General features: G+C 39.2%; 1 protein-coding gene across 1 annotated transcript; it reads left to right on the top strand.

Moving 5' to 3' along the window:
- The first annotated feature begins 6423 nt into the window (after positions 1-6423).
- Positions 6424-13684, top strand: LOC143877402 (proteasome subunit beta type-1-like). Its single transcript, XM_077379420.1, has 7 exons — positions 6424-6615; positions 6761-6868; positions 10335-10416; positions 12338-12467; positions 12551-12693; positions 12784-12870; positions 13349-13684. Exons 1-7 carry the CDS (start codon positions 6569-6571, stop codon positions 13421-13423), a joined length of 672 nt encoding a protein of 223 aa, XP_077235535.1. The 5' UTR covers positions 6424-6568; the 3' UTR covers positions 13424-13684.

The following is a 13684-nucleotide window of genomic DNA, read 5'->3' as shown; positions in this document are numbered from 1 at the left end:
ATACCGTACTTTTAATAAAGTGAGAGTGCCCTAATAAGAAAACAGTAGTGTTGATAACATTTCCTTTTTTTATATGAATTTGCTAGCAAACTTCTCTTATGCCACTTCTCGGCATGTGGTCATCCTTGTGCAAAGATGCGCACATGGGCAAAGGTTGCTAGCAAAAGCAAAAAAAATAATCAATACAAAAAAAAAAGTAAAATAACAGGAAATTACGGAAAAAATACCAACAAAATATAATAAGATATGACAATTACGGAAAAAACTACAATAAAAAGTAGAAAGTTATGACAATTACAGTGAAAAAGAATTTCCCTGAGAAATTCTCCCATTTTTCCTTCGATTTGGAGAAATTCGTCGGGCGAATTTCGAGGGTTCCACGTCACCCGACAAGCGCCCGACATAACCGGAGGTCAAAATTCTAATTTCTGCTAAATCTCTACCAAACATCCTTAGGGTAATTAGGATAATTACATTCCCCGCTATTTTACTCAAAAAAACGTAACCAAACATAACATAAGGGAGTGGCGATCTGGTTATTTTGGAAAACGGCGTTGTCCTTTTGATATTAGTTTTGTGTAGGGGTTGGGCTGTTTGGCTACTTTGGTGACGTTTTTGAGATGGATTAGAGACGGCCGCAGGTGCGTCGTCGGCGAAAGAACTGTGGGCTGTCGTGTCTTTTTGGCTTTTTCGAGACAATTACGCCTGCAACTCCCAACATTCTATTGGACTACCGACTACTGTTTCCTTGATAATGTTGAAAAAGTTTAAATAGGTCATAAATTTTAGAGTAATGATATGGGGACCAAGACCACCACCGACCATAGGACCTACAATAGAAACTTACCACCGGCTTACCTGTTGCTTTTTGACAAATAAAAAATAATCTAGGCGGTTAGCAGGAAAGAGACAGAGCAATTAAGAACCTAATCCTAGTCTGAATCAGTTTGGGCAGATTCTGTATGATACTATAGGAATTAAGGAAATGGCAATTCTCTAGTCTTCTTTGCATTTCAATAGACATATGACTATTTTAATCTAGTTGGGGTGTTAAATCAGATGGGGTAACACCCTTCATTTTATGTAATTTTTTATTTTTTATTTTGGTAGGCAAAGAGAACAATTAAGGCCCTAATCCTAGTGTGAATCGGTTTGGACAGATTCTCCCACTGTTGGCTTTCATTTTTAAAACCCAATCTTTTATTCCATCATCCATTTTTAACACAGACACCTAGGCCAAAAGTAAATGCATATATTTAACTTTAGGGGCCTAATTTTGATACCAACACCCGACTTTTGTTTAACACACACAAAAGAAAAGAGGAATCTCGTCCGAGAATCCAAAATTCACCTCTTATTTCTCTGTTGCTTCCCAATAGAGATTACATGGATTTCTATCCTTGGTGTCTGGGCCAAGGTTGCCAAGGCAGGAATCGAAACCGGGAATCGAAGGCTCCTGAGATGGTTGGAAGTGGGAATCGTGGGAGATTCGCTGGGGATTCGTCGGGGAATCACCGGAGATTCGCTGGGAGTCGCTGGGGAGTTGGGATTCCCTGGGGATTCGCCGGGATTCGCCTGGGAATCGGAGTTCCTGTAAAGTGGGGATCAGGGTTTTCATAAATTGGGAATCGGGATTCCGACGGAATCGATTCGGGATTCTTCAGAATCGGGGAATCGAATCGAATCACGATTCCGATTCGCGATTCAGGGAATTGCGAATCCCCACCCTCAAATATGAATCCTACTTCCCTGGTCTGGGCCACTCCCATTGCTATTTGATTCTCAAGTTTAGATTTTTTTTCCCAGTTGTTTTGGAAATGTAAAACGATGAGATGTTGTAAGAGACTCAAGTCTCTGTTTCCTGAAAGAAAATGGTTGCTCTGGAAGGGCCTAGAGAAACAATTGCTCTAAAGATTTTATAATTTGACACTCATTCTTTTTCATATTGGCACCTAGTCTAAAATTAGGGAGTTTATTATTTTCAGCATCATTTACCGTTTTAAATATCATTAGAGTAACTAATAAAATTGAGAAAGGGATGCAACTGATAAACAGTGGAGATGAGTGCTGTTATGGAGAGATAAGAGAAACAGTACAGAGACCATGTGACATAAGAGAGAGATAAGAGCGAGGAAGAAAACAGGAAAGAAGAAAAAGTACACAGGAGAAGACGTCATAGATAATATTGAAGAGAGAATATTGGTGTGTGGAGAGATATTAGGCATAGATTTCTATATAGGTCCTACTATAGGTCTCCGTAGCAGCACTCTAAATTTTGTGGGGAAAGGATATCAGCTCTATATTTCCGCGCAAGTTTCTCTTCTTTCAGAATGGCTCATCACCAAAACCCGATATTTCAAAATTCATCCGAAATTTGACACACCGATAAAAATACTATTTTATTTAATACCAAATTTCGGTAGAACTTTCGGGAAAATAAACATATAATGTTGATCCCTGAAATTTCGGGAAATTGAGATTACTGGTTGAATTTCTTACACCATTAAAAATACTATTTTATTTAATACCAAATTTCGGTAGAACTCTCGGGAAAATAAGCATAAAATGTTGACCCCTGAAATTTCGGGAAATTGAGATTATTGGTTGAATTTCCTTAAATTTCGGCCGAAAATTTGAAGCTTCTGCTGAAATCCCATAACGTTTCGGGGTATTGCACATCTCGGTTTCGGGGTTAACGTGGCACATCTACCGGTCGAAAGTTAAAACCATGGTATAGACGTGGCACATCTATCGTAGTCAGGAGTCAGGACCGGTTAGAGGTGGTCTCCACCATGATGATCAATGATCCAAAATTCACCTGTATTGGGCAATCTTGACTATCCGATCCAACCAACGTTTGCTATTCAATACAATCCGTAGGGCTTTTAGCCATCCTTATGCAAGGCATTAATATTAGACGGTTTGGATCATCCTATCCCCATCCATGGTGAGGCCAAACCCCTGTTAAAGCTGTGGCACAGGTGATGTTCCTCTCCAATTTTGACGCGACATGGATGGGCCCCATCACTTAGCTTTCCCCAAACACTGCCTCACATGAGCACTACCTCGCTATGGTCCAAAATCTGCTACTTCCAATAAATGGAACCTCACAGGATGTGGGTCTCATCATAGAATAAGCCATCCACCAGAAAAATGCTAAAAATTCAACTATACTTACCGTCTGATCCCTTCCCTGCAATCAAATAAATTAAAACAAAAATTAGCCAAGTGGCAAAATTTCTAACACCCACATGTTGGGCTCTGCGCCTGCCCCATGCATCTACGTGAGCAATTCTGTTAATTAGGGCTGTTCATTATTCGGTTATAACTGAATCACCGAACCGAATTGGTTTGGTCGGTTCGGTTCGGTATTTTCCCTTTTCAGTTCGGTTTCGGTTTTTGTTTTTTTTTTTTTGGAAATTCGGTTATTTCGGTTCGGGTTCGGTTAACTGAATAACCGAAATTATGGATAAAAACCATTATTTTTCCAAAAAAAAGTGCTATACGGGCACTCCGTAGGATGATCAAAACCATTCATTTGATTGATCACAACTTCATTAGGTTGTGCTCAAAAAATCATTTCAATAGGATGTTCCTAGCCCTCCAATCCAACCGAGATTTTGCTTTTTCTCCCTCTTTTGATCCATCAAACCCAATCTAGGGTAACGCTAGGAACACTTTGATGTGATCAGATCTGGTAATCCAATCAACAAGCACGACAAAATAGCATTGAGAACAATTTCATCGGTTGATCCTAGGCCCTTGATCCTTGATCCATCAAACCCAACCTAGGGTACCACTAGGAAGAGCTAAACCGTTGATTTTTGCAGTACTTTATCTTATACATAGGGTGTCCATTCAGCATGGGAACAAAATCGTGGGGGCTGCCTTGTGATGTTCTACAAGATCAACGGTCTCAATTGCACATGCAGCTCCCGTGTCGGACCAAAAAAATTGATATTTGGGTTGATCTTGATGAGGATTTACTTGTTACGAACCTAAATTGGTTCACAATGGATTGATCTTCTTAGAGGGAAGATTAGCCTCTTGATTCACTTCGAGGGAAGCATCCGTCCTCCTTTGTACACAAGACACTTACTGGAACAATTTTCTTCATTCATCAAAAAGCCTGCATACATGAAATTTATAGAAAATCTCTAATCTAACTAACACTTATCAATAACACTCATACGTATCCAAAACAACTAGAAAGGGAATCCCAAAAGCAACAAAATCTAAACAAACTTATTTCTTCCAAGTGGGCACGTAACAATTGGTACAATTACCTCTCGGTTAAATATGACCACTAAATGTGTGCCAAGTGTATGGTGGCAACAACTTGGGGAATATCACTCGACCCATCTTTTTCCTCCGCCAAAACTAGAGGGCCCACCCTCACCCACTCTTGTTTCTAGACCTGGCAAAATGGGACCCGCACACAGATTTGCGGGTACGGGTACAAATCTTTTTACTCGTAAAAAAAAAAACCTGCACCCGGCCTGTACCCGTGACCAGCTAGTGGGTCTGGGTCGGATCCGGGTGCCCGCGGGTTGGGTGCCTGCGGGTAACCCGTCAAAATTTAGGATGGGGGAATCTATTGCATTAATATGTAATTGGGCTATTTGGATTTTCCCTGAAAATCCGTTCTTATATCATATGATTTTAGATGGATATTACAGTAGGCCTTCTAATAATGCGGTGAAACAGAATCCCCACAACCTCTTTTTATGGAACTAATATCACATACAATAGCTGAACAAAGTAATTATTGGGTGAATCTCAAGCATTCTTCGTATTGTCAAAGAAGATCTCATGTGCAAATTGTTAATTCAAGCAAATCCAACACAAATGACGAAGAAATGTAGATCGGTAATGGATGGAATGGAACCAAATAGGGCATTGAAAGACAGATTGGCGAAGGGTGCAATGTTTTTATGTTCTGGTCAGATCCTTTGGTTGCAGGCTGCTCTTTGATTCAGTAGAAGGGGGAGGTGCCCCTCTTGATGGTGAAACCTGTATTGAAGATTTGGTCATGGATGAGGGAGGCAATTAGTAATGCTCCAAATTATTCTAAATGACCATTGCCAAAAAGATTATACACACATTTCATCATGCTACTGCAGAATTGGATGGCATGCTTTGGGCACTCAAACATGACGCAACGTTCATATTTAGATGAGTTTACCGCAAAAGGCTGCGAAATGAATGAATTCGTCGTTGCCGCAAAAGGTTTTTTTTTTAAAAAAAAATTAAATATAAATTTAGTGTGTTACCCGCGGGTTTACCCAACCTACGCAGGTTGGGTACGGGTACATGAAAAACCTACCCGTAGAATCACAGGTATCGTACCAGCGCAGGTTACCTGTTTGTCAGGTCTACTCGTTTCTCCCTTTTGACTTTTCTCGTAAGGGGACCCAAGCATGCCTAATCGAAGAGAGTATCATGCATTTGTTAGTGCCGTGTAGGTACTAGGCAGAAGTAGAACAAAGCCGTTCCATGAGTATGGTATTGGAAATTAAAAGGCACTCTCCGTTTTAAAGACGACACTTACAGGACTTTTAAAATGTGGTTCCGTTTGCATAGAGTAAAAAGAAGCATTGCTAGGAAAACGGATATCCGTTTTGTTTCCAAAACGGGCATCATTCATTGGAGCCATTGCAAAAGGCATTTCGCAGAACGCTGTGGAAAGTGAGCTTATGTGGCTGCTCTCTCATGCAACAGAAGCTCCGTGAGATGACCCATAAAATCCCATACGAATAACAAAGTCTTCTTAACCACCTGTCCAAAGGTTTATCACAATTCCCAAAAAGCTCTCGGAAGCCCATTAAAGAAGGAAAAACCTGGAAGGGTGTGGCTCTTTGGCGTAAAGTCATGGGTTTGCTCCCCATTGACGAGCGTTCGAATCCCCCCTTGCTTACCCGATGCTCGTGGTTTCCGGGTGATTGTGCGCATCAGTAGGGAAATAATCCTACCCTTCTGGGGTGGGGACACCCTTCGTTACCAAAAAAAAAAACAAAAAAACAAAAAAAGAAGAAGGAAAAACAAGGTGATTTAGTGCAATTATCAAAATAAGGTGTAAAGCCAATTTTTATGGATGCTAAACATGGCTTAATTGTAACTTTGAGTTCAATAATAAGTTTTGGACCCGTAATCAGTTCTAAAATTCTATTTACAAACAGGGCCCAAAAACGACACCACTCAGCTTATTTTGTGAGGGTCACCTTTTTGCCCCAACGTGTGCCACTTGGATGCAATCAGGTCCATTGATTTCATCACGAATCAGACTTATAACCATTGGCCGGCCTTGATCAAATGATCCGACTCGTAATCTCCTCGTTTCGGGTTTTGACCAGTGTGGGACCCATTGCTGTTGGTTAGGAATGATCCATAACAGTAGTACTCTTAATCGGACTACTTGAACTTGGGGCCTCTTGTTTATTCATTTTCCCTGTTTTCTTGAGCAGAAAGAGAAAGAAACAAAATCAGCAAATCTTCCATTTCCGAGCTCTAATAGACTAAAACCCTTCCTTCTTCCTCTTCGCCTCATTCTTCTCCTATCATCAGTCAAATGGCGAAGGAACACGCCAACTGGTCTCCTTACGACAACAATGGAGGGTAACCTTACTCCATTCAATCAGATCTAATTTCCACCAAAACCCTAATTTCCTCTCTCTCTCTCTCTCTCTCTCTCTCTATGTTCCAAAAGCTTCAATAATTAGGGTTTCTGTTTATGATTGTTTTTGTAATTTCTCCGTTTCAGGACTTGCGTTGCGATCGCAGGCTCTGATTACTGCGTTATCGCCTCTGACACGAGGATGTCCACTGGCTACAGTATTCTTACTCGCGATTACTCCAAGATCTGTGAACTGTACGTTTTCTCTCACACTCCTATAATTTAATTTCTCTTTTGTTCAAATCCATGATTAGTGAGTTTAGGGCATTGAAGCATGTGTCTGAGATCCAATTTTTTTTTATCATTATTGCGCATTCGCACATTTTACCAAACGAAACAAAAGGAGTTCTTAGGTCACATTTTAGAAGAAACTGAAACGAAAGAGAGCGTATTAGGGTATTGTTTTACATGTTTATCAATTAATTGACTGCCTTTGCAAGCATTTGGAACATAGATTTAAGAACACCTGGTTGCCATTATGTGCGCAAATTTTATATTCAGTTTAGGCTCTGATTTTTCGTTTGTTCGGTGGAAACGGAATATGAGAGTTCAAGTAAATTTTTTTATTTTTTTTTGAAAGATAAGAGATTTCAAGTATGTTTGTATTGTAAAAGCACATATAGATGCATAGAATAAATAGTGTAGTGCAGGAAGCTCGAACAACAAGAAAGTTTTAGTGATCAAAAGCAAGAGCAGAGAATGAGACTTTGGACTATGCTGCTTCGAGTTGGAGTAAATAGCCACAATAGAAAATTCAGAGATGTCTACAGTACTTCCTCAAGAATCAGATGAATTCGTCTTAGACATCTCCTTTTAAGTTCTAGCTTGCACATCTCCCCCCCCCCTACTCTCTCTCTCAAAGTCCACATTGTCACTAGAGATGCCTTAGCGGCTAGATGAATAGAATTCACCTTCGAATCCCTTCGCTCCACTCACCTTAAGGAACTGACAGACCAGAAAGGGACGCTCTCGTCCACACATTCATCGATTTTTTTCTTGGGGAATAGAGGTGAAGGGAGGTCACTATTTCGTATCCTCACCCACTGCGTCTGTGGCTCTGTGGGTGAGCAATGGAGCCATGCCCACCTCCCCTACGGTAACCAATAATTAAAGAGCTATTCGAGATCTCTCTTTATTTTTTGCTCTCCAAATAAAGCTTAAATCAGTCTTTGACTCATCTTCCCCCTGAGAAAAATGTTTGTTGCAAACTGCCAAACAATGAGACTGATGAAACCGTTTCACCCATAGTAATCAAAGGCACGGTCCTCTCTACCAGGTTTGCAACATGTATATTCTTCTCTAGCAACTTCTTGATTAGAATCTCCCATGCCAATATCTGGAGCTCCCAAAGGCTTAGGTAAATGCCCTCTGCTTCCTCCAGTCATCAGCACGTAAAATCCTACACTGGAACAAGGTTTCAATCCCGATCATTATTGAATCGGTACCGTTTAGAACAAATCAGTCTTATATTTCATATTCAATCTCTACTATTAATTATTTAAACTTTAATCGTCGATCCTTGGAAGGATTTATCCGAGCGAGCCCTAATAGAGAAGGATATGATTTCTCAACAAACAATCTGGCAAAGGGCTACAGAATCCCAATAGAGCATGATCTGATTTCTTAACAAACAATCTAGCAATGAGCTGTAGGAACTCAACAAACTTTGACTATTGAACCCAATTGGAGAGAAGAGATTATTAGAATTGGAATAATAGAAAGTAGAAAACTTGTGATGCGTCAGAGGCCGAAGTGAAGGCGGTATATTACTGCATTAAAAGACTTCATAAAGAATGTATGGATCGTACCATAGTGGAGGGGGATTCACTTAACGTGATTAGGTGGTTGAGAGGGGCAGTGGTGCCCCCTTGGAGATTTTCTTCTATTTTTGATGAAATAGAAGATCTAATCTCGGGCTTTGCTATGGTGTTTAATCATGTGCGGCGGTCGGCTAATGGAGAGGCAGATTCGTTGGCAGGGGGGGAGCAGTTGTTTGGTTTTGGAGTGGTTTGATTTCCTTCCTCTGTAAGAGTTGTGTTGCTCTTTCCGGTTTTTTTTTTGAGTTTCTTGTATTTTGTTGTGGTCCTCCCGGCCCACTCCCTTTTTTTCTTTTATAATATTATTCTGCCATTTCAAAAAAAAAAAAAACTTACTAAAATGCAGCAACTAAAGATTCAACTTCAACCTTTGAACACCACAAGGGATTCCCAACACAAAAATTCACAACACAATGGATTCCCAACACAAATTTCATAATGATAAAGCATTTCAGACCTTTAATCCAGAAGTTGGTGTTCCACGAACTTATCCACTTACACCACTTATTAATTCAAAGTGTTTTGTGTGTTTCTTACAATGATCAGTGTATTTAGGCCCACCAAAACTAGAGAGTTCAAATTAATTCATCAACACGTTCGTTACTAGGTTATATACAAGAAGAACCGGATTTGTACTCCACGAAAGGTTGCTTGACCAAATAAAAATCCCTCTACTATTTACTAGTGTAGTGCAACTGAATTACAACATTACAACTGCAAGCATGGTTTAAATTTCGGTTTCGGTCACCACGGAAACGGAAACACTTTGTATTGGTTAGAAATTTTGGTGGAAACCCTGTAAATTAATGAAAACATATGGAAACTTATGCAAATGATAGAATTTAAAGATGAAACTTCAAGAGATGCTAGAATAAGCCGAACACACACTTATAAACCATTACATAAGCAAGACAACCATCCATAATGGTTTAGAAACATCGAACACCTAGTGACATGCAATGTCATGCATGTCTTATAATTTATTATATATCAAATTTCACATGTAATTTATATTTATGTATAATACATGCACCACATTTTACAACCAATTCATATAAATATACTTATGCAATACATATGATATAGTCTACTACTATTACACTTCGATTTTGGTTTATACATCTTGGTTTTTTGGGTTTCGTTGGGGATGGAAACGGCAACATTCTGGTTGTTTCATGTAAGTTTCGGTGGAAATTTAAAACTATGACTACAAGTACTATAGTTGTACTCCACCAACTAAATGAAAGTTGCTTCATACATGTGAGTTACCATCATTCTATTTCAGTGAAGGGTACTGAACCAAATAAAATTATGACAGCACCAGCGCAGGACCCACAGCTACTGATCACAGAGGGGGCTGGATCGTCGGTGCCTGGTGACCTGCCCAAGCAATCAGGCTTCTGCCTCTGCCCAGTGGTTCCCACAATTCCCTCCACAACACCAAGTACTCTGCTATCTACTTTTGTACTGCAACTGAACTACAGCTTTACCACTACAAGGCCGTTACTTAAATTATGTCAACAGAATCAAGCAACATGCTCAACACTTTTTTGTGACTGCTAAATGGGCCGTCTGTGATGATAACTATCATATTCTTACTGAATAAATTCCTTGTTGTTGTGGAATGAAACATATTATTAAGGATGATAGATGCTCTCATAGAACCACATATTTTATCTAATATTATTTACAATGGATTTGCATCTTTTCGAAACCATGTTTCTTGAATTGGATACGTTTCCATAGAGGGCTTATAATAGTTTGGAAGTTCAAATGGAATTATTGTATAAAATTACGCTTTATACTTATCTATAATGATGTGGCTTATGCTAATGTTCTTGCAGGGCAGACAAATGTGTTTTGGCATCCTCAGGATTTCAAGCTGATGTCAGAGCTCTACAAAAGAATTTGGCAGCAAGACATTTGGTAGGTGGTCAGAACTTAGACGATATATGTCAAAACACTTTTTATACACTTCCATGAAAGCCTTAAAGTGGTAAAGTATGTAGAATACTGTAAAGCAAATCCCTGATGTTCTTTTTATGTTTATGTTTGTGGCTAGGATCTAAAGCCTACCCGTTGTTCTTCTTATTTGGAGATTATCCTTTTCCTTATCTTCATCAAAATGAAAATTGGAGGTTTTATTAAGTTTTTTGTTATGCTCTCTCTGTATTTATCTCCACATTAATTTATTTTACAAGTTGAAACTCTAGGCAGTCAAGGAACTGCTAGTACCTCCAAGTTTGATCGATTCCATTTCACAGGAGATATTTTAGAATGCTAATAGTCTGTACTATGCTAGTATGTATTCTCAAATGCAGAGATTTTATAATAAAAGTTTATGGTTAGAAAGAGAATCTGAGGTTGAAAATAGATTAGGCATTATGTAGCTTGAAGACTGACAATGCTCATCCTTACAGCTCTCAAGTAACTTTTTATCAAGAGTTTTGCATATGTTTAGTGTTTATGGAAGTAATTAGGGTGATTCGTGATAGTGTCTTCATAGAGGTGCTAATGCAACATCCATCTCTCTTATCCCGAAGAAGGAATGTTCTAAGAATGTTTGAGATATCTTTTTGGTTACCCTTATGGATAGTTTCTATAAAAAACAAAATCTTGATGGCGTGGTTATAGCTAATGAGTGTATCTTGATGGGCTTTTTCAATAGTGCTGGTGGAATTAGACAATGGGTTTATATTTCTCCTATCTTTTTTACTTCAGTGAGTGAAGTCATTAATCTTTTGGTTAATCTGGTGAAAGAGAGGGTGATATAGGAAGTACCATGTTGATGTGCGAATATATGGAAGGGACGATAGTCGCTAGGGGTGAAAATAATAGCTGAAAATTAGGGTTTTGGATCCTAAAAGATGTGATTAGATTGGGAAAATATTTCTGTTAGGTTTATGGTAGGTTTAGAAGGCTGACATATGCCGGAAAGGTGCATACAGTCGGGAAGGTTCAAGCAAGGGTTTTGGTGAGGTTAAGAGGCGTAGGGATTGAAGAATAATATGTATAGAAGATCAAGAGCTGAAAATAAAGAGGATTAAAGTAAGAAATTAAAGAGAAAGCTCGGAGAAAAGAAATAAAGAAGAGGGAGACAGAGATTACCTCTTAGGGTCTTCTCTTGGGCTATGGTTGAACAAGGCTTGGGAGCAAAAATCTTCTTTCTCTGCTGTGTTATCAAAAGTAACCAAAGAGGGAGAAAGAGGATTACCCCTTAGGGGGGTAATCTACTAATTCTAATCGAGCCCAAATACCAACTTAAAACTTTAACTAAAAACTCTCTACTTGCTCCTCGGTGTGGTTCCCTTCTAGTATTTGTTTCCCTTAAATCCCTCATCTGTAAAAAAGAAAAATTATACACTCGTATATGACACACATGATAGCTATGATTTGGCTGACACTTCGAATTTATTTCCGACTCACATGTCCTGCCGTGTCCGACACGACACACGTGTCGACACTCCTTTGGACACTTTTACTTGTATTTCTGGAAGTGTTAGACTTAATGTGGGTGTGTGGACATGCTTTTATACCGTGTCAAGTGTAACATTGTGTTTTTTTATTGAATATTGTGTTTACCTCATTTAGACAACTCGTATTCATGTTGAAACTGGACACACGAATCCATATCCACAAATCATGATTACATATACTTACTATTTTATCTGTGTCCCCGTTTCTAAAGTTTAGGGGTTTGCCGTGTCCGACACTCCATGTCCGTGTCGACACGAGACACTCATGTCCGTGTCCACAAATCATAGCATGATAGTGAGATATATCGATGGTCTTTTGTTGCCAACAATGGGTATTAATTGCTGATATACTTGCTTATTCCACGATTCAGATCTATCAGCATCAACACAACAAGCAAATGAGCTGCCCTGCAATGGCTCAGCTCCTCTCCAATACCCTTTACTACAAACGTTTCTTCCCTTATTACGCTTTCAATGTCTTGGGTGGCCTTGATAGTGAAGGTAGGTTTATTAGCAAAATCCCAAGATGTAAACCTTAAAATAATTTTTAAGATGCATGCTTATGCCTTTAGTTTCTTTTCCAGGGAAGGGGTGTGTGTTCACATACGATGCAGTTGGATCGTATGAACGAGTTGGATACAGTTCCCAAGGATCTGGTTCTACTCTCATCATTCCCGTCTTGGACAACCAACTGAAATCTCCTAGCCCTCTCTTGTTACCAGCAAAGGTAAGAATCCAAATTAGCTTACTTGATCAGATCTCCAACCCCTCCTAATCTATTTTCTGGGCTCCTACTCAAAACATTTGGGTTGCACAGGATGCTGTGACCCCACTATCAGAATCGGAGGCAGTTGATCTTGTAAAAGACGTTTTTGCATCTGCGGCTGAAAGGGATATCTACACTGTAAGTTTCTGACACCTTACTGCTATAATAAAGATGCATAAAAGGGATATATGCACTAAAGGGCCGTTTGGATACTCAGATTTTAAAATCTTGGATTTCCTCAAAATCCTGGATGGGAGACGAGAAGAAGCAGACCATCCATTTCACTTCTCTTTAGAATCTTGGATTTTAAGTAAGAAATCCAGGTTTTAGAAATCTCTCTCCCATCCTAAGATCTCTAAAACCTGGAAACATGGGATGATCTCCTACTCTCTTCCTTATGGAAAGAAGGTTGAGAAATCAGAATACAACGGCTGGTCTCCTTCTCTAGTCTCCTATCTATGATTTTGAGGAAATCCAATATTCTAAAATCCGCGTATCTAAACAGCCCCTAAGCTTCTGGTATTTTTTATTATTATTAAAAAGATGCATAAAAGAAAATCCTTTGAACAAAACCTATGTATTTTCTTCTGCTTTCCAACTTGTGCATATTTTGCAGGGAGATAGGGTAGAAATAGTTGTCGTAAATGCAGGAGGCATTCGCCGAGAGTATACTGAGCTCAGGAAAGACTAAAATTTCTCTTCAAATGCTAATGGTAACTTCCCTTACTGTACCAGACTTGTGTGGGAAACTTAACATGGCCTAGCATTGATGTGGAACTTTTGGTGTTCCAAAACTGTTCACTGCCACTGTTAGATTCTAAAGGAGTACCTAGAAAGAACTGCCTTTCATTTTTTTCTAAAGAAAAATGTCATGTTTGTGTGCATTTATTGGTGCATACATTTCACATCTGTTCAACTCTGTACTTTTAAAAGGGTGATTTTGCTGTCTTTA

The sequence above is a fragment of the Tasmannia lanceolata genome, unplaced genomic scaffold (assembly GCF_043159265.1).
Source record: "Tasmannia lanceolata isolate RefF3 unplaced genomic scaffold, GAP_Taslan_0.1 ptg000005l, whole genome shotgun sequence".
NCBI lineage: Eukaryota > Viridiplantae > Streptophyta > Magnoliopsida > Canellales > Winteraceae > Tasmannia > Tasmannia lanceolata.
This window is presented reverse-complemented; position numbering and strand designations above follow the sequence as displayed.

Coding starts and splice junctions, on each gene's coding strand:
- LOC143877402 (XM_077379420.1), top strand. CDS start 6,569: ATGGCGAAGGAACACGCCAACTGGTCTCCTTACGACAACAATGGAGG. Junction 10,417..12,337: donor ATTTGGCAGCAAGACATTTG/GTAGGTGGTCAG, acceptor TCCACGATTCAG/ATCTATCAGCATCAACACAA. Junction 12,468..12,550: donor GGGTGGCCTTGATAGTGAAG/GTAGGTTTATTA, acceptor TTTCTTTTCCAG/GGAAGGGGTGTGTGTTCACA.